Genomic DNA, 22,401 nt, shown 5'->3' on the forward strand with positions numbered 1-22,401 from the left:
CATTCCACACATATCCGACATAATTTCATAAATAAGACCCCGATGAATCTTAATGAACGTAATAAATGACGTCTAATTCCTGGAATGTGGATATACGTATGACATTATACTTTCAAAAGTCGAGATCGTTGTCCGCGGATGAAATAAGGCGAACAAAAACTTTTGGAGTGATAGTGCGATGACTGCGTTAACGATGAGGAATTTGGTACATGAACCACAATAGAATTTTTCTCGGAGGCGGAGTCACGCGTAGGTACGGGCGTGCGGTATGCCGGCCAGCACGAATAGATCAGCAGCCGTTGTACGTAGAGTTAACAAAAATAGTTACATATTTAGAAGTTTTATGTTTCTTTATCACGCTAAATATATTTCCTGCCACGATTTACAATATAGAATTACAAAACACGTACACATTACATAGCTATCTCAAAATAACGCAGCGTTTCGTATGTAACATTGTATTAAATGAATTCCAAACGCATTTTGTCATTTTATTAATATTTAAACGAGCCTATCTATGAGTAGTCATATTAAGTTATATTAAGGTATTGTTTTATTACTGTCTGTACTCTATTTGGTCACGGAGCCACTCAACGGAACAGGAACTAGTTATTATGTATCGCATAAGGTTCTTAACATCGGTTTACGGTTATGGTGTTAGATTTTTTCAATCGTTTATAACATCAATATTTTTTCGTCATCATAACCTACCTATTTCAAATTTGATTCTATAATTTTCTGTTCATTAACTTTTTTTTTTATTCGTTCTTATTAAAGAATTCCTTAAATTTGCGTTTAATCAATATACTCGTGTAATAAATTTTAAATAATTCAATAAAAAATCTAAGATTGAAAACACCTACATTATTTTCGAACATGTTTTTTACTTCGATCCATGTTATCAGTTTGTGTGTATAAAGCTTTATACAAACATATATTTGGACATAGCTATGTTCAATTGATCGAACATTTAATATATATTTTCAATATCTTGTGATTACAAATCACAAGATATTGAAACTAGTTAAAATGCGATCTTATTATAATCATTTTTGTATACAATAAAATTATATCAACATTCTGAATTATGTAGAGCAAAAAGAAATGTAAACGTAAACATATATTATTTATATGATGTTATTTATCTGTAGAAAGGAATATATTTCAATTTACAGCTTTAGGTACACCGCCGGTCACCTGAACGTTCCCTAAAAGAGAGTCACATGGTGATCGAACCTTGACATTCCGTGCGGTAAAAATAATAATCTATTTTTGTATAACTATAACGCACGCTAGTTTGAACCTTTTTCTTAATGCGGTAGAGACGAGTTTACTAAACGTCGATTTGGTTGGAATGCCCGCATTTGGGGTGCGATGCCTGTCTTTAACGACGGTTGCCACCCCTGCTGTGTGCTTGCGCACGTGTCTTTAGAGGGTCGGGAACTGGCAGATGTTCGAAATTTAAAAGCTGCAAGATCGCTCGCTTTTATTGTATTTCAAAAAATTTAAATATGTTTCCATTGAATTTATACCAGTCGTGATCACTGGAAATATTTTCGAATATTGAGTATTCATAGCGCAAAAGGATGTAGCAAAATGATTATACTATACACAAGGAATGCAATGCCATATCCATAAAATAAATGATTACTTTGATGTGCTTGGTATAGATGCTATCGACAGCAGTACAATGGCTTGAACGCGGAGTTTTCTATATTTATTGTTAAATATTAATAAGATCAAAAAATGTTGCAATCCTATATTTAATAGTAATACTGCATTTTTAGAATGCATGCATGCCATTTTTGACTAACAACTGAGTCTGTCTAAAATGGTTGATTTGTAGTTAATATTATTTATTTTTGATTATGTTCAAAGTTAAACGTTTAGGTAAATAATTAACACCGAAATAAACATCGTAATACAAAAAAAATCGAGTACACGATCAATGTACGGGTCACATTGGGTAATCGGGCGAGGTATTATCGAGTTGTTATCAACGGGGCCACGAGTGTGGAAACGAATGTTTAGAGGCGCATATCACTCGCATTCCACGCTATTATGTTCGCGAGATTCCTCGCCATGCTCACTGAATGCCCCCGCTCCGAGTAGCGGCGGATTTTTTGCGTGGCGCGTTCGTAAATCAAACCGGTAGGTACGTACTTACTCGTACTTATTCCGATAGCTACTTATTTGATGCTCACGACTGTCGGCTGTACCTAAATGCGTTGTTTCGAGTTTAAATAAAAAAAAAAAAAAAACTGTTTCTTGTTAGTAAACGATTAAAGCAAAGTCGATGTTTTTAATCATAAATAATATTGTGGTTAAATTTAATTTTACTTTAAAAACGGTTAAAATAATATAAAAATGACGGTACAACAATTAACATAAAATTTATACTTACATTGTTTCCCACGATACAATACAATGCAGGGTCGAAAGTTTATAGGTTTATCACTTGGCAATAACAAACACGTAAGAAACACTTTAGTCTTATTATATGATTTAGCGACAGAATGCAGAGTTATATACTTAACTTATAACAATGTTACAAAACCGGCGAAGAATAAAAATCAATAAGAAACGATTTGCGAAAACTACGCAAGATAATATTCTCTTCACACACACACACGGTCGGTATTAATAATTGTACACAATGTAAACTAATTTACTTAGCGTTATCGCTTAATATCCATCTTCCTTTATAAAAACTATTGTAGTATTTGTTGTTATTTTATAAAATCCAACTACCGCGCCACGACTCTGTTGACGAAATAGCCGCGTTTGACATTTGAGCCGTGCCCACTGCGATTGGAATTCGCGGAATGTCAAATATTTTCAGTGCTGCCATCTGTGTGAAGGAATCTCAACCGCTCGAAGGCGGTTCACTGAAGTACTTATCAAATACGTTATTTAGATTAGAACGTCGAGACTACGACGCTTTTTAATAACTCGTAAATGTAATACTTTTAATTAAAAATGTTGTTTTTCAATATTTTTTAAGAGTAAGTTTTATACATGATTAAGTTGGTCGTTATGTAGCATTTTGTATGCAGTTTGTTGGAATGCGTCCAAGCTAGTATCGCGTTTTCGAGACTACACTAGCGCAGGCGTGATGGTAGGCCGCGCGTTTACACAGGGTTATCGACACATGGCGTGGAGGCGAAAAGTAGGGTCGGCAATCGGTGCGATGCTCACTGTAATATAATAGTCGCTGTGCATGTACCGTGGCCAAACAGGCTATCATTGTTTCGGTTCGTTACTTAAGATAAAAAGTTTCATTGTAAAGCGAGTACTCAGAGACTTTTATATAAATACAGTCTTTTGTTTTCAAATAATTATGATTGCTAGCTCATGACGTCAAACATAGTGACTTCAAAAATTACTGCCATCTGTAGGTGACACGGGGAAATTTTACGTATTGTCGTGTATTGCGTACAAGTTTGACAGTAACTTGTTTCCTGCTTGTAGTTTAAGATTTGCAATATTCGCCACCAGGTGACGCTTAGCTTCATAGACATAAAACTGAAAATTAAAATTATTTGACGTAAAAGAAATTTGAAGATAATGATTCAGATTTTATTTAGAACTAAATCTCAGTGTGGTGAATAATAAAATAACAACAACTGGTCATGTTTACAAATAATAATTTTAATAATGATATCTTAAAACAGTTATATACTACAAATTGGATGAAAGTTAAAAACCAAATAATAATATTTGATAACATAAAAAGAAAACGTAAATGCTTCTACCACATTTAATTGTTTTAATAGCAATAATATAGCCTATTCCAATCCAAGAAAGAATAAAAAATAAACAAACCAAATAGACTTAAATATTCCGTGCAATTTACTAATACAAATGGTTCTTGATTAATTTATATTAGAACCAATGATTTTCTAATAAACAGATATGTTATACCCATACTAAACAGCAGAAAAAAGTGTGCCGCGCCGGGGACCGTCTATTTTACATTTCGTTACAAGTAAAAAGGATAGCTGGATAAAAAACAATAATTAAAAGGGATAACTAGATGTTTTAATTACACAAAACGTATTACTACATAATTATGATGTATTATAACTTATTACTAGCATAATTATGATGAAAACGACTAAAGGCAAACGTCCCAATTAGGACGTTTTGTAGTCTTCACTTTTTGCGCGTTAATGACATATCTGTTTACTAGAACATCATTGATTAGAACATTATCTTTTTACATATTTTATTTTACTTTCAAAGTTCAAATTATAGCTTCGTTGACGTTCAAAGCGCCATTTTTTCGCAAATCTATTATTGAAATATTTATACTTTCGACCAATGAGATCGCTTCATTTAAATGTCAAATATTGTTTATTTGGTTTTTGTCTTCTTGACGTTGGAATAGGCTACAGATAACTTATCTAATAGACAACATTTAGATAATATGCCACACTTTTAATGGTATAACTGTCAAGATCTAAAATATTTATTAAATATAACATTTAAACTTACTCTAAACATCTCACTAGGGAATTCATCAGGGTATTTGATTATATCTAAAAATTTAAACAATACCTAAGTACATTTCTTTGGTTCCTTTCGAAAGTAAAAACAATACATTACTTACGCTGTTTATATAAGATGGAGAAAAGTGAAATAAAATAAATAATACTTTGGAATAAGTTCCAAAATTAATAAATATATTCCGGCTATTCAAACACACACTTAATAACACTGCCATTTAAGTTAGAGTTATTAGCGTTATTATATAATTAGAGGGTACATTTTCAAGTAAAAGCATGATAAATTGTTATTCTCTTTTGATGACCACTATTTGGATAATAATTTTGATTATTTAATGGAATACACATACCCATCAATGCGTTATTTTATCCCAATTTACTCCATCTTATATCAACAATAACTTTCATTGTATTCTATTCGTATATATCATAATTCTAAGATAAAATATATATTTTGTTATAATTTTTAATTACATTATACATATTATTATACTATTCATAAGGTGTGCTCTCACAAAATACTGTTTTTTTTTTGTAATAACATACAGATTACCTTAAAGGTTTTACACAGATATTATAATCTAAAAAAAAAAACTATAAATACTTGGAACACTGTATTTAAGCAAAATTTATTGCATATATAGTATATTTAAATAAAAATACAAGTTTGTTTAAATAAACTATTCCTGTTTTATTCATTCTTAAGCATAAATATAATTTATTATATATACACGTTAAAACGTTAAAACGTTTTAATATGATGTTTTTAATTGAAATTAATTCAAAACACTTTTGTATAAATGTGTAGCTGATGTGCTGAGGCAAGATATATATTATTCTTTAGTCAATATAATTTATAATATAATCTTGTATTGCGTGCAGAACAAAAATGAAACAGTCGATCGGTATGATATTACTACATTGCCGATCTTATCCTAATGTATGATTCTAATTTTCAATCAAATTTATAGTTAACGAGACAAAACAATCGTTACGTTACAGAAAATAATATTTTTATTTAAATAATGGACTTTATTTTAAATTTGTAATTCAACGGAGAGTTATTTTTAATTGTAATTCAACAAAAATAATATTTGGTATAATTATATTTTAAGACTGTTTGATGTTTTCTTTTTATTATTGTTATTGAACTGTGTAATTTATATATATCGTGTAACATAATTACATACGTATACATCTACCCTATCTACTGATTAATAATATTTTCTTACAAACAACTTTTAACTTCGATATTTTTTTTGATATTTCTATATAATTATATATTATAATATGTATTTCTAATTACACTTACAACTTCAAGGGGACGGTTCAAACGTGTCAAATGAAATACAAGATAAATATATTCTTTTAAATTGGTTTAGTAGGTATTTAAATATAGGAAGGTATTACAAGGAACTATAAATGCTGATATTTTACGAGAAAAAAGTAATGCTTGAAATGTTGATGTACAGTTAGCTAAAGTACATTGTATAGTACATAATGCATTATATTTTTTGGTAGCATAATTAATTTGCATTATTAGTAAAATAAGTGTTTAGCATCGGCCAAATCATTTAAACTAAAACGAGCAATAAAATGATCGGGACCATTTTTAAAAACTAGCACGATAGTTATTTATTAAACTTAAAAAGTTACTGGAATAGTTTCTCTGTTTTCATTACTCTATAATTGGTGGACTAGTATGTATACACCTCGTGCATTAAAATGTATAAATAAACAAAAAAAAATATTTGTAAATAACTTATTGAAGATAAATTTAAAAAAAATATCTATATCTATACAGGGTCCGGATTTCTATGAAAAGCCTAATATATGGTATTAATTTATAATACCAACGAGAACTAGATAATAGCAGTATTGGTATATACTTTGCTAACTTGAAAAGTATACTTAAAGAGCCCCTGAAGTCCAGACCAGGCGACATATTATAAAAGCTGAAAGTGCGAATTGCATGTTTCAGTTTTAATAGTCACTTCTACTGACAATGGGAGTTCTTAGCAGTGAAACTATCAGCTTTAGTTCTATGTACAGTGGGCTACTGTTGGTGAATACTGGCCCCAATGCAGCGGTGCAAAAATCAAGCGCCTCCTTGGCTTTTCCTCGTAGTGTAAACTTATATTAACCTTTAATCTAATCTGCAGAGATGCGATCAGAATACAGTAGGTATCTTGTAACAGAAAGTTTAGTAAACAAAAACAACAATAAATTAACAACAAGGAAAAATAAAATATTGCCTCTGGGGCCCCGTTAGCTCTGTTGCCTTACACAGTGCGCTGCTTTTCCCTTTGGTAAAACTATACTGTAGGACTATAATGTAGGTCTGGCTTTAAGGGGCTCTGTTATGGAATGTGAAATAAGTTATTATGCTACTATGAAACCAAATGATAGGGTGAATAACGGAATTCTTAAGCAATTTAAATGATGTAGGTAATCTAATGACAAGATCTCTATATGATGATGCTTCTTCTAAAAGTTCTACATTAATTGCAACATACTTCATATAATCTACTATTAATCATTACTTTCTATTATTTTTTTAAGTTAATTCTATTATAAAAAAAAACAATCATACCCGATCTAATCTATTTAATTAAAATTACTGTTTTTTATCTGTCCATCATAAATGCATCAAGTAAAATATTTTCGAGGTACGTTTTCGAAAAAATCGTTTCGAAATTATTTCAATTTCATCAATCATTCTTCAAAAAAAAAAATTATAATTGCAGTATATATATTTTTATACATGACTCAATATTTATTTATTCCTGCTAGTAACACCAATATTTTCGTGTTTTAATTTGTTTTATATAGGCACTATACTCGTTTACATACATTACTATAGTTGTTAGATCGATTCCTTGGACTTATAATATTTTATAAAATAAAGTGCGATATATAATAATTTATTTTGTTGCTAATTTTTATGGTGGAAACACTGGCCTGAATTCTTCTGTTAGGTATTTTATTGTTTACAGATGTACATAGTGCTTGTGCCCATAGTGTATAATTATTCGTTGGGTACTTTGTAGATTTTAATGACTTATTTTAATAAAATATATTTCAATACTATGTCATCATAGATTATGATAATTTCTGAGGTGTGTTTTGTCACAGTTTGGTTTGGTTATATTATTTGATTTTATTTAGAAATGCTTTGTTTATTTTTATATTTATTTAGAAATGGGTGCTCGCCAATAACTATTTTTTGTGTATTTTAGTGAAAAGTAATATATCATTTGGAAAAGCTATCTCCCGGTTTGGGACGGTAATAGTTATTATAAGTCTAATTATGTAAACAGTTAAATTCGAATATATAAATTTATAATATAAGGGTTTTTTTTTATATAATTACTTACAATATTTATTATGTCAAACATACGGAACTATATTTGTATTTGTAAAATGATATGTTGCTATATTTTTGTATACACTTATGCAATAATAAAAATATACCCTTAAAGTAAATTCTGAATATGGAAGGATTGTATTTTTCCGAATTAAATAGGCCGTAATAAATATAAAAATTTCAAAATTTCAAGCAAAATATCAAAACAGCGGGATCGGTAAAAGCTTAGACATCATAATCATTTTAAGATGAAATTAAAATCAACAAAAACCGTTTATTCAGTACGGCAAAAGCATTATTAAGAATCCTCTGGTACGCTTAATTTGAGTCACCGTATTTTGAAAGTGAAATAGTCGAAAATATTAAGTAGATAGATTTAGAGGAAAAGTTGTCTAACGAAATTCAGCGGCCGGTCACCTGACCTGATGGGACGTCGGTCGTAATCATACTCATCCAGTGGTAGTCCAGTGCAGGGCGTTAGTGTTAACGGTCTTGAGGAGGACGAGGCTCCACATCTTCTGCAGGTTGTACGTCTCACTCCCAAGGGTCGTCGCCACCACCACACGCCTTCGACGGATGCCTCGTAGCTCGCTTTGTCTGATCGCCGCGTTTCGTAAGTGTCCGACCAAGTGGATGTTTCGCTATCGCAGGGCGTGACCGGTGCGCTTCGGGTCGGTTTTGGATCGTTATATTTATTGATTTCTTCGGATAGTGAGCCACGTCTCTGTGAATATATTTCGGTGAAATTAATATAGGAATTTGTGAAGTACTTTAGCTAATGTAGATATGAGTAGTTAAGAATGCCGATGTATTGTAAATAAATATTTACTTATCAAGAAAAAATTGTAGTGCATAATTAGGCTATTAATAAATCGTATTGAATTAGTATAATCGTGATATGATAAATGAATTTGACATTAATGGCTTTTCATGAGATTGTTAATTTGACGTTTTTGAGAACACATCCACTATTGATGTTTATTGAAAATTATACTACTTTATTATTGTTTATTTCGAGAAATTCCCATGTGGAGATAGGATTAATTATACTAGTGCGGACGCGGGCAGTGTCGACTTATATTAAAATTTAAGTATACATAATAAAGACCTACTTCAAGCGACAAAAGGTAACTAAAAAGACAATCTATTTTAGTCAATTTGATTACGAGAAATCCTAGGAGTGGAATAAGTTGTTACTTATTTCGATTATTTATTTAATTTAACTTAAGGTTTTTTTTAATTTAAACCATAGAAAAATGCTAAAAATATAGTAATTGGGTTTTAATGAGTCGAGATGGCGCAGTGGCGTGCATCTTAACCGATGATTGCGGGTTCAAACCCAGGCAAGCTGATTCATGTGCTTAATTTGTCTTTATAATTCATCTCGTGCTCAGCCGTGAAGGAAAACATCGTGAGGAAACCTGCATGTGTCTAATTTCATAGAAGTTCTGACACATATGTATTCCACCAACCCGCATTGGAACAGCGTGGTGGAATATGTTCCAAACCTTCTCCTCAAAGAGAGAGGAGGGCTAAAGCCCAGCAGTGGGAATTTACAGGCTGCTGTTGTTGTTTGTTGTTGTTTTAATGGGTAGGTAATAATTCAACATGGTTGTGGATATAAAAAGGCTTCATATAATACATTGTTTTACCTTCATGACATTGAAGTGTGGTAGCTTAAAGCGTCACACCTCCTGCAAGAACTTAACCGGACACACGCCAGTTCGGTTATCACCGTTTCGGATCATCACCATCCCGTCAACTTCATCACCAACTTGAACGACTATCTGATCGCGTAGCAGCATCAGTCCATTATCACCGTCAGACACCTGAAAATTTAATAAAAACATCATCATCATCCTCCTGCCCTTTTTCCAATTTTATTTGGGGTCGGCGCAGCATGTCTTCTCCTTCCATATTTCTCTGTCAGACGTCACACAAGTAACATTCTTTCTAACCATATCATCTTTCACACAGTCCATCCATCGTTTTCTTGGTCGTCCTCTACCTCTATATCCATCCATATCCATGCTCAAGGCCTTCCTCACAATATGTTCCTCATTCCTCCGCATTACATGCCCATACCATGATAGCCGCCTTCCACATAACTTCTCGGCTATCGGTGTCACTTTCAAACTTCCTCTTATGTACTCATTCCTTACTCTATCCATTCGCGTAACACCACACATTCCTCTCAGCATTCTCATCTCCGCAGCATGCAATTGTCAACATGCAATAAAAACATATTTAATAAATCGAAAAGGTAATAAAAAAAACTAATATTATTAGCTTTTGACGGGGTTATAGGGCTTCTAATTTTTTTCGGGTAGTAGTATCATATAGCTTTTATTGCAATGCGGTGCATTACCTGTAGGTTGTGGGTAACTTGCAAAGGTCTCTCCCCAGCTTGCAGTCTCATGCAATACTTCGATGGGAAATAACCGATCTTTCCGAGACACTTGCCCTTCCACCAGTCTGGGTCAGTTGTATCGATAACGGTGACCTTGTAGCCCGCCTTCAAGTCTAATTCATCAGCGTGACGTGACTTAAAGTTGTAAAGAATCACGTATAAGTTCGTAGGCAATAGCCGTTGATGCTTCTGAAATAAAGATTATAAGAGAATGTTACGCATTTGAAATTGTTGTGACATTTTTGTATAATTATTTAATGCCTTATAATCAGAAAACCTTTCAAGCAATTAAATGTTGGCATATCGAAGGCCAAGTCGTTATTTATAGTAACAGCGCGTATAAGTCGCTTGTGTATATCATACTGCAGGTACTCAAAGGTAAGTCAAGGTAGTATGCGAAAGCGATCTCGTGAAGCCCAAGCTAGAGACGGATAGGGTGCCGCTGCTTTTTTAATGGGCATTATTCCAGTATGCTAGTGTGTACTGGCATCCTGGGTATCGATAAGTCCTAAATACAACCTAAATCATGGGGAAAACGTGTACCGCGTTTACAGTGAGGAAAATTAAATATAAAGTACTCCTACGAAAAATATTGAGCCAATTTCTCAATATAAAATAAAATCAACAATCTCGGTAGAGTATTACGGCATAGCAGAAGTATTCAGCACATTCGCAGAACTACAACACACGCAGAATTACTTAGAATCTCGTCCATTTAACGTCGACTATGACTTTATTAATAAACACCGTATTTTTCCTGGAAGCTATTTTTTTGGTAATCTCAGATCTGGTATACCGAATATGTTTGTATGTAATCTGTTATGTCGAAGCAATTAATTAAAAACAAAATAATTGACTACTAACGCTATGCTGCTTGACTGGCGACGGACATGGGCTAGCGCTATTCGATGACAGACTCTTATCAGGTTCGTCAGGCAGTTCCACACTGCTCATTCGGCCTCCTCTGGCACTCAGAAGTCGTCGGCTATGTACCGGAGAGGACGGAGCTGTATACCATCATTTTAGTGTTATTGTTTATTAGTAAGTGTTATCTATAGTGTATCAGTTGCTTAATGAATTCAAAGATTAGTAAAATTAAGTGACGTTAATCGGTTAGTAAGTTAAGAAAACCGTGTGTTTTTCAATTATTTTTATATAATTCAATAAACATACAAAGGTCTAGGCTTACTAAAGTCTCCCTTAAACTTGATTGGATAAAACATAAGACCTCGATTTTATTAGAACCCTCGTTTGATTTTATAGTACTAACACGACAAAAGAAAGAATTGAATCTTTTTTCGTTTCATATTGAAAGATTGACCTTACAAAAGTAATTCCAAATTTAAAGTTAAGATTATGTTTACATTCTATTAGAACAGATTTTTTTTAAATGTTTTAAACGAATTGTTAACTTAGTACCATTACCATTATATCAAACACAGATTATGCTTAGAAACCGAAACAGGTCTTCGATGTTTACAATTCTGAAAACAAAATTGTAACCTTCCAGATAGCAGCTGATAATCATGCAACAGCTTTCAATGATACAACAATATTGATAAAAATAAACTTATCTGTTAGAGCCGCAAAGGCTAACAATTATGTACTATATACACTAGGTAATTATGTTATTCTCGAAGAAAATACTGATGTTATTTTGTTCATACCTAACTTATGAAATAGATTGCATTGTGAATACATTATTGTAAGCCTTGTTAAGCAGTTGCAAATTACACATTAAACGGAAAACAACTGATGAATAAGAAATAGTTGGCAGTTGTGTTGCGTTTAATGCCAATCTCGTATATAAGTGATCAACGTACATGACTGAGTATGGACATGCTGGTGGAACATGGGATTACTTATTCTATTAGAGCCATATTTCATGCAATACGTTCTGTAGTCACCTAAAAAAAGAAACAAAATAAATGCAAGTTAATCACATGCAAAATAAAAGATAATTAGTGATTTATGAAGATAGTACATACATCTCTTGTTTGTCGTGAGGCAGGACCAATATAAAAATTCAGGATAATATCTTGCCGTAATAAAATAACAAATAAATATATAAGTATTAACTTAATTTCAAAATATAAAACCGAATCGCAAGACTTTCGGTTACCATCGTACGACGTAGAAAGCACATCATCAGGAAAATTCAGTAGAGTGTAGGCGGCAAATATTCGCTAAGACAGACACAAGCTAAGCCAAGGATAAGAGAGGTGTACATTTAACACTTGTGGACACAAGACATCGCTTCATTGACAACACATTAGGTTTCATTTGAGTCCAAAAAATCCAATAATTAATCAGATTTAGTAAAAAGAACCAGCCGTCTTTGTAACAGATTAATAAAAGTGAAGCTTTTATGTAATATATGCCTATAGTTGCGGACTATATAGGCAACTCTTTTTATTTTCAAATAGATGGTGTTTAAAAATATCTGAAACGATGCCAGCACCGTGTTGCACTAAACAATCGCCTCGAGCAGGTCATGTTAAGCATGTTACATGAGCAATAAATTTCAACTCATTAGCTTAATTACATAAATTTATACTGTGTTTAATTTAATAATATCATTGTCAAGTTTAAATGTAATCAAAGTAAGTTTTTTATTTATTTACGTTACATTGTTGTTTGATAATTTTTACGCACCAAATTTGTTTTCTATTGCAAAGTCGGCTATTGTTTTCCTTGATTTTTTTTTAACTAAAATAGGTCCAAAGATTATGTAATCTTATGATTTTTTTTTGTTTTTGCTTAGCTGGTAAGAAAAGATTTGGATTGTTGGTTTTTTGGGCCCATGTGCAATTATTAGCGATTGTCGTACATAATACTCTGCTACCCTGCGAGGGCTGGTCCCGAGGGCGACGCCTGAGCTCTCCACATTCCGGCGAATCCAGCGACAGGCTCTTCATCCTAAGGTTCAACTTTTGGCGTCTCGGCGAGTGCGGCGCTATAACAGTCATGCATTATGAGCATCGAACACTTACCGCTATGCCAACAAACACTCCATTTCTGGCTTTCGTCTCATGTAAATGATATGAAATACAATTATATCTAGTGAAATATATCGCACTTTTGGTAATTCATTGAAAAAAGCTCGACTAAATACTTTTGTTCTTAAGCGAATCAATTATGTTTAAATTATATTAAATTTATTTGTACAAATTGTAAGCCATTTAATGTTAGCGATACCATTACAATATTGTTTTTCGGATAACGCAACCTTTTCAAAACAAGATTAAATTTCTCCTGTGTTGAAGAGGTCTCGTATCTAGTAATCTTAAAGACTAGCTCGTTATTCACACATAATTAAAGATATAATAAACATATTGAGTGCATAAGCATTGCAACGAAAAATTTAAAGAATATCAGAAAAAGTAAGGTAACATGAATCAAGATGCACAAATGTGGAGTTTTGAATGGAGTTTACGTGACGAAACCTACTGACAACTACGGAATTTATCAAATACTATTTATCACATTCAAATGATACTTTTTATGATGTCAACAAATATTATTTAATAACTTTTATAAATAAACCCTCAATTGCTCGTCACCAGCAGATTGGTTTCATAAAACAATAAAGAGGTGTCATCAAACGAATGAATCAAAGAAAATGCAACGAATCTCTTAACACACAAGTGGTCTACAAGGATTCGCTTATGTACAAATGATTCTGGTACCAGGTAAGGGACTGGTGCGGTCTGCCTGCCTCAACATTTGGGCACTCTTGGAGTTCCTCATCGAACCTGTGTGAACAAAATAAATAATATCTGGACTAAAATGTTAACACACTATTCCTCATTTCGGTGTCGCCCTGTAAACTCAATAAACAAAAGGAAAAAGCGAAAAGTTTAAAAAGAAGTAAACGCCTTTTTGTTGTGACAGTATGTAACGATCTTCACTGTATGTCTTGTCTCTTTAATGTGTAGGTGAATTAAAAAAGTGAGTCTCGTTCAAAACCGCAGTGAATGGTTATAGTTATTTACATTTTATTTGCGTTCTTGTGCATGTAAAAACAATAGTTGATTTGTGATTATAGATAATCGCCGAAAGACAAACGCATGCGATCATCAGCACGACACGCGTCAAGCCATGCACCACTTACGGTAAAGGGGATGAAGGCGTTATTAAAACTTATAGTGCATTCTTGTAGAAGGACCGAAAAAATAAAGCGGTTTAAATCTGACTTTTATTGTAACAGTAACAATATACATATCACAGAACGCGGGGCGTTTCGGGGTAACAAATGTTTCGCGTGCGGTTCACACGAGCGGGCCAGTAACCGCACTAAGTCAGTGCTGCTTTTGTTTGGACGATATTTAAAAAAGCTTCTCTTTTCCTGATAGCAAGTATTTAACATCATTTTTTCTTGCGTACGCTGGCTTGGGGCTTGAGAATTGAAGGCGGGGGATCGCCATTTTCATTTATGAAACATAAAGGCTGTCCGAAAGGGCGGGTCGTTGTTTCTTCGGATTCTGTAAATATAACGGGCGAACAAAAAATATATAAATAAAAAATAAATAAAAATAAAAAAAAATAAAATATAAAATAAGAGAGAAGACATAAATGGAAATGATGTCGAGTTAAAACTCTATCCATGACACATCCAGTGGGAGGACGGGAGTAAGCATCTATAGCGTGTTCATTGAGCTTTATCTATTTACCCTATTCATTACTAACACCGCTATTGCGACACAGAATAAAAAATAAAACAAAATAAAACCACAAAACGAAACGAGGCCTCGTAGCCCAGTAAGAAGACGGGACAAATAAAGCTCGATTGCGGTGAGACAGAGAGCGATGCGCTACGGCAGCCGTGGGCGCGTACTTTCCGGCAGAGAAACAGATCGGTGCTGCGGCGAGCCGCGGCGCGACTTGGATCCCCACATGGACAAACTCTTGACGCCGGCGAAGAGGCGCCGCCGCACGCCGCTCTCGGTCCGCGGCGCCGCGCCTATCGACAAGCACCGCTCAGTACCGACCGCACCCCGCCCCCGCCCTGCGCCCGCGACTTAGAAATACGTGCAAACAAATCGATACTACTGAAAACGAGTGATCTGAGTGAGCGAAGCCGCCGCGCGACCATCGCGCGTCGTCTCCCGGAGCCGACAGCGACGACGCGGACAGTCGGCGGCGAGCGCGCATCGAGCCGAGAAGCGAGCGAGTCCGGGTGCGGCACCAGACCTGAGCTGGAGGAGACGGGCTGCGGTGCCACTGCCAGGCCAGCACTCGGGCGCGCCGGGGAGCGCGCGGGCGGCGGCTCTTCCGGCGCCGAGACCCGCACTATGGGACCCCCGCCGCCCGCGCCGCCGCCCGGCTTCGCTATTTCGTTGGCCCGCTTCAGAACTTGATAGGTCTGATCCACTTCCTCCTCTGAGCATCGAGCGAAAGGTTAATTCAGACGCCATTTATACTACCAGTTATGTGTTTTGGACGTACGCGTTGATAGATACAGTCGTTGCTTACGGTCGTTAGTTAGTAGTGACTTTCTGTAATGATACCTGTTCTTTGTCTAGAATGACAGTATATTTCAATATGATTAGTTAACAAATGCAGGACTTAGAAAGATGATCGGGGTCAATCCGCACAATACTGTACCCTCGTCATAGTAGCTATCGAAATCATCATCAAACTCGACCGATCTCTTGAAAGAGATCTTGGTAAGTCTCTGCCCTGGCAGCCAGCCGTCCTCCACCCCTGGACAATGTGAAGTTAGTGTCCGATTGTGATCCGTGTGTGTATTCAAATTGTTCGGGTGTGAATATATAGTTACGCAAGCTCTATAGCAGTGATCATTTATAATTTATTTAAATCTGCTGTTTTAAGCGTTGGTAAAGCTGCATCGTATTAATAGCAAGAAATTTTGAAATTACATATTAATAATGAGATTTTTTCTTGTTTTTTTTGTCATAGACAATGTTTTTTTCAGGTATTGTTAATCAATCAAACTTACCCTCCTCAATATGTTAAGTGTAAGACATGTCGAATAATACTTTGAGAAAAATTCATATTATTTGTATTTCAAAATGTTAGTCACATTTTGAAGTTATGTATATCGTCTGTGCTTTTTTGATAACAAAAAAATCGTTATGTTTGTCGATCAACGGTACACTTGTGTATCTCTTGAAGTATAATTACAACAATTTAAGTGTTAGATCTGTAGTGATTAAATTGTTAGAACAGTACTCACTTTCTTCGTCAAATGCTGCATCTTGGATTCTGTGCGCCTCAATTTCAGAGGTGCTCTTTTGTCTGCGTAGAAGTCGAGATTTCGTTTGACATTTACCCACTTGTGGCATACAATCAGTATGTACATTCATCTTACAAATCCTGCATCGGAGTCCTTGTCGAGTGTGCCCTGGGACAAAAATATTTCATAGAATAATCATTTACTTTACTGATGATTACCACTGAAATGTGTTCAGGGTAAGTAGAATATTAGAATGGCAACATTATTTTAAATAAAAATATTTTTTTTGTTATCTAAAGTAAAGTAACAGCCTGTAAATTTCTCACTGCTGGGTCAAGGCCTCCTCTCCCATGAAGAAGAGGGTTTGGAATACATTCCACCACGCTGTTTCAATGCGGATTCGTGAAATGCACATGTGGCAGAATTTCGATGAAATTAGACACATGCAGGTTTCCTCACGATGTTTTCCTTTACCGCCGAGCACGAGATGAATTATAAACACAATTAAGCACATATATATATATATAGTGGTGCTTGCCTGGGTTTGAACCCGAAGTCATCGGTTAGGATGCACGAGTTCTTACCACTGGGCCATCTGATATCTAACCTCAGGTATTTGATATATTTCAAATGAAAACATTATGTAATTTTATTTATTTACTCTTTGAAGTATTGTTTTGAAAACTGAATTATCTTCTGACGACATAAAATATCATTTACAAGATGTATGTTGTAGACATTGGACATGATATCGAAGTACCAGTTATGTCATCCTTTTTCAGATTTATGTAAGTGCTTAAGAAAAAAGTATCTATGAGTTAATATCTTAAAAATTTATCTCGTAATACACTCACAAACACAAACAAATCCTTTCTTGTTTGAAATGTTTCCACATCGATTAAGGCTATCTAAGAATATTTCACGAACAGACACTAGTATAGTTACAGGGTATAGTTCTATTGTATAATCTATGTATATAGATATGTAGTATTACAAGATGTTGTTTCAAACTTTAAGTTATGCCACAGTAACTTCTACAGAATCAGTTTTGATCCTAGTTTTGAAAGACATTCTCATCTTAGTGAATATAAATTTTGTTATAAGTTAAGATTTCCATATCTTACGTAGTCATGCCTGTCGATGACTTGATTAAACTACTCTTAGTAAAACTATCACGAACTCGTGATACTACGTGATAGTAATCACGATCGTATAATTATAAAATTAGAAAAGTGGCCAAAAACGCTCAATAGAGATTTGCTTGATAGACTGAAAACTGTGAAACGAAAGGTCAAGCCATCCGATGATGAAATATAATAAAGTATCTGCACAATGATTTAACGTTCAGCCGCTCTTGGACAATATAGTCATAAAACGGGGTCAATTAAAATCAGGAGATTTAGTTGAAATAATTTGAAAAGACCTACAAGATTATAATAATAACTTTTAAATTATTCACACATGAAGCATCGCATACCAGCGTAACTTGATCTTCAACATTTCACAAGTAAGATTCGAAATCAATTCTTATAGTAGTAGCACAGTTCATATGTTTTGATCGATGAATAAATTTATTATATGTTTCTATAATAATATTGTCGGATTTAAAAATCTCGCAATTTAGCGTTGACTTCATTATAATACCACTAGTCTCTGACCTCTCATTAGAGAGAATAGAGACTAATTAATTGGAGGCCAACCTCTAATTGATTGAAACCGCGAATGAAAGTGGATGAAGTTGTTGTTTTTTCAATCTATTTAGTTTTAATGAATACAGTATTTGAAATGCAATAAATTAATATAATCAATGAATTCAAATATAATTTGATCATATTCAATATTACTTTTGGAAAGATTATATTTAATTTATTTTGGACAATACGCCATTCAGACGATATAAACTGCAAAAGAGTTTCAGCATACCATATTATTCACAATTATTTTTGCGTTATTACGTGATATAAAATTTAAAAAAACTAATTAATTTGGTACCATGCACGGGCGGTACAGTAATGATCTGCTTATAACTGTGTAATTTTGTTTACCATTACAATGTGCCAGGCGGTAACAGACGCGTATTTGACATAATGAAATTATTATCTGAATATTTGAAACGGAGACCTCGACCGCTTGGAATTCAGATTGTGACAAATACCCATCAAAATCACGCATACAAATTTCACACATCCAAATTTAACCCTTGAAGAGAAGAATGAAAATATTTCAGTTGTTCGTGTCAAAATGTTATAGATATATTTATTTATTGACGCATTTATAATATTGATATAGTTGAGGGCTTATGCGTATTGGTATGATATATTTGCCTCTTCGGATTTCAAAGCCGGAGTTTACACGTCAAATTGACGGTCAAATATTTACTTGGTGGTAGGGATTTATGCAAGCCCGCCTGGGTAGGTACCACCCACTCATCAGATATTCTACCGCTAAAAAACAGTACGTAGTATTGTTGTGTTCCGGTTTGAAAGGTGAGTGAGCCAGTGTAACTACAGGCGCAAGGCACATAGTATCTTAGTTCCCAAGGTTGGTGGCGCATTGACGATGTAAGGAATAGTTAATATTTCTTACACCGTTATTGTCTATGGGTGATGGTGACCACTTATCATCAGGTGGCCCATATGCTCGTCCGCTAACCTATTCCATAAAATAAAAAATAAAAGTTCAAAATCAATGAAATTGGGTTGAGACCAACTTTATAGTTAATAAAATTCTGGAATCAATAATAGGGCCTCATACAAAAATATACTACACTATGTTGAAACTAAAGAAACCCTTTAAAGAATACAGTAAGGGATATTAATAATTGAGTCCACTTTTACAACAAGATTTGCGCGTTTTTATGTATAAAGCTTATCATCCGTTAGTATTGCTGATACAATAACTTTCTAAGTGGGAGATAACCACTCAGGCAGGCTGCCAAAATCTCTACCACTGATTAAAAATCATATGTGACGTTCATACAAGAATACAGGGTGATTTCGACCATAGTAATACTATATTTATTTTCAAATAGAGTCGAGATGGCCCAGTGGTGAAAACGCGTGCATCGTAACCGATGATTGCGGGTCCAAACCCAGGCAAGCACCGCCGTTTCATGAGCTTAATTTCTCTTTATAATTCATCTCGTGCTCAGCGGTGAAGGAAAACATGAGGAAACCTGCATGTGACAAATTTCATAGGAATTCTGCCACATGTGCATTCCACCAACCCGCATTGGAACAGCGTTGTGGAATACGTCCAAACCTTCTCCTCAAAGGGAGAGGAGGCCTTAGCCCAGCAGTGGGAATTTACGGGCTGTTGTTGTTGTTGTTTCAAATAGATTTGGTATTTACTTTTAATAGCTCTTTTAATAGTCTAATCAAACGAGCAAAGTTTACGGACTTATAACAATAGTACAGATATGACAAGAAAATCTGATGATGAGAAATAAAAATGTATAAACTTACCTCTAAGTACTTGAGAGCATACATCGCAGGGCGTGATTTTCTTGTATGTATACTCTTGGAAATTATGCGCGTCTGTGTCACCCCCTGAGCGCATATCACGCGCGGCGCCGTTCCTCCTAAACAAGAACTTATCGTTTTATATCTTACCCACTAATTCATTTTAATCATACAAAATTATCGTTATCTAGCATATAGCACTAATTAATATTTAGCCTTAATATCCATGGAATCCTTATTAATATGAAAAATCCACTGTCCTAAATGGATTATATCTAATAAAGTTAAAATTAATTAACAGAGTATACCACAATAGGGGTTTGAACGCATTTATAATTTAATTCAATTAATAATTATAAAACTTTTTTTTTTTGTTTTCAATTATTTATTTATTTAAAGAGTATGTATAAAAATAAGGTCTTAATAGAAAATGAAGATCAGAGCGATGCGTGAGTGGGCTATTTATCATTCTGTTGGTACATTTCAAACTGTCACACAAGGGTAATTCACGCCATATAATATATTGATCTATCACGACGAAGGTCAAGAGCATGGTTCAACGGTAGGTAAACCATTAACATTCAACCGTGAAACGCCTATAGTTTCGACATTGTTTTATTACAACAAATCAGTTATAAATACAAACCAGACTAACAATGCGAATAAATCAAGTCCCCAACTTTTTATTTACTAAGACGTTTTTTCCTTAAGTAGGCTGTAAGAGATATTTTAGTTTGAATTTATTGTTAGTGCATTTAATGCTAGGTATAGCGCATTAAGATGTCTGTTAAGAGCGTTTTTTCTTAATTCTATCTTAAAACAATAGATAGTGAAAAGCATTTTAATATCGTGAAGTTTTAAGCGTGCGTTTTTATAATATTAGGTACAGGATTTTGCTTAGCAAATTAGCTCATACAATATATACAAGTTTAAGCAAATAAAAGTAAGCAGGATTTAAAATAGTCGAAGCGATGGAAGTTTTTATATAATAGTTCATTTATTTAAAGTATTTACTTTTTCAATACAAGGGACATTATATGTCAGGTTACATAGAAGGCTGTTTACACCTACAGGGAATGTTTACCTCATCGCCATAACCGTAGACACCGCGTGGTACATTTGATTTTTTCTTATGATGCAAGAAGAGAACATCAAAATGAACATGATAAGTGGTTAAATTATATCATATTTAAAAATGCATTTTAATCTGTGATGTGTTTATGCGTCTGTGACGTTGCTATTTATGCACACACTGTAAAGGCTGATCAAGCGTCCGATGTGAACATCACAGATTTGATCGTTGTAAGTTAATCGTGCTATGGAAATATCGAATTACAACTATTGTAATAAAGTATATTTTTGTACGACGAACTTACAACTAAAATGATGTTCAATAAAAAGGCTTAAATTTTTAATAAATGGTGACAAATCAATAAACGTCAGTCTTTAAAGTAATTTTTTATCGAAGTTTTTAGATCTACTGAATAAAAAGTATATAAAATGTTTTTTTGCTGTTGGCAATTTATTTTATTAACAACGTGTAAACTACAAAACAGATTAAAACTGTTAATCGAATAGTGGACCGCGTTAAAAAATAGTTCGGACGAGGAAAATCGTATTACAGTCGGTACATAGTTTATTGTAAATAAAGTCGCTAGTAGAGCTTTATAAATATTTACACTTAACACAGCTGTAATAGCGCTGTAGCCTTTGATTTACGCATACCCATAAATCTTGTAAAACTATTTCAAATGTACTGAATTTATTTATAAAGAAAATGAATAATCGTTTTGTCTAATACAATATCAGTTAGCATAATAAAATAATATTCGGAATTCTTATTTTACAAAGTTAAACAATTACTGATAGTTTTACACAAAAGTATAAAACAATTTCACGAACTATTTAATTTTATTTACATAATACATCAACCCAAATATAAATATTGTACACGAAAATAGAATAATTATTAGTAGTATTCATTATAAAAATAGGGATATTACTCATATATCAATTAAATCGTATTGAGTTAAAGATAATTTGGTTGTATTACTTTAATAAAAAATAATGTAGTAGAGTGTATATATTTACTGCAAGGGATAGTTTTATATTGGCCGTAAATTTGAAGAATTGAAAAAAAAAATGTTTAACGTCTTTACGATAAAGATTCCATATTTGAATAACTGTATGATTTGGTTGTATAACAGATAAATAAAATATTTCCAGTTTGCAAGCCAGTGTCAATATTTCATTTAGAAGTCTTCTTTCCGATTCAATGAAGACATCATTTCTTCATGTATTGTATACGCCTCGTTATCTCGCCGTAGAAAACTATATTTATCTAAGTCTATATTTATTTACTCCGCGCTGAACCTTGAATATTTTGAGAATTGAATTTCTCGATGCTTGTTCGAAAGAAATTTTGTATTTGAATAAAATAAACGTAGTAGCGACTT

The 22,401-nt window shown here is 33.7% G+C and overlaps 1 protein-coding gene across 8 annotated transcripts in view; it reads right to left on the bottom strand.

The window, feature by feature from the left end:
* Positions 1-7,704: 7,704 nt before the first annotated feature.
* The window catches only part of LOC124530166, a 206,892-nt gene continuing 192,195 nt past the window's right edge, over positions 7,705-22,401 (bottom strand). For 2 of the 8 annotated variants that reach the window (XM_047104169.1, XM_047104162.1), the window contains 10 exons: positions 21,030-21,074; positions 19,949-20,064; positions 16,485-16,652; positions 15,479-15,667; positions 13,116-13,241; positions 12,109-12,192; positions 11,150-11,292; positions 10,244-10,474; positions 9,528-9,704; positions 7,705-8,599 (listed from right to left, as the gene is read on the bottom strand). In XM_047104169.1, the coding sequence (XP_046960125.1) occupies positions 9,561-9,704; positions 10,244-10,474; positions 11,150-11,292; positions 12,109-12,192; positions 13,116-13,241; positions 15,479-15,667; positions 16,485-16,652; positions 19,949-20,064; positions 21,030-21,074 (1,246 nt within the window). In that variant the 3' untranslated portion in view covers positions 7,705-8,599; positions 9,528-9,560. Of the gene's footprint in view, positions 8,600-9,527; positions 9,705-10,243; positions 10,475-11,149; positions 11,293-12,108; positions 12,193-13,115; positions 13,242-13,974; positions 14,041-15,478; positions 15,668-16,484; positions 16,653-19,948; positions 20,065-21,029; positions 21,075-22,401 lie in introns of all 8 variants that reach the window. The other 6 variants (XM_047104165.1, XM_047104163.1, XM_047104166.1 and 3 more) reach the window with 6 other exon arrangements.

This window comes from Vanessa cardui, chromosome 6 (assembly GCF_905220365.1).
Source record: "Vanessa cardui chromosome 6, ilVanCard2.1, whole genome shotgun sequence".
Classification (NCBI taxonomy): domain Eukaryota; kingdom Metazoa; phylum Arthropoda; class Insecta; order Lepidoptera; family Nymphalidae; genus Vanessa; species Vanessa cardui.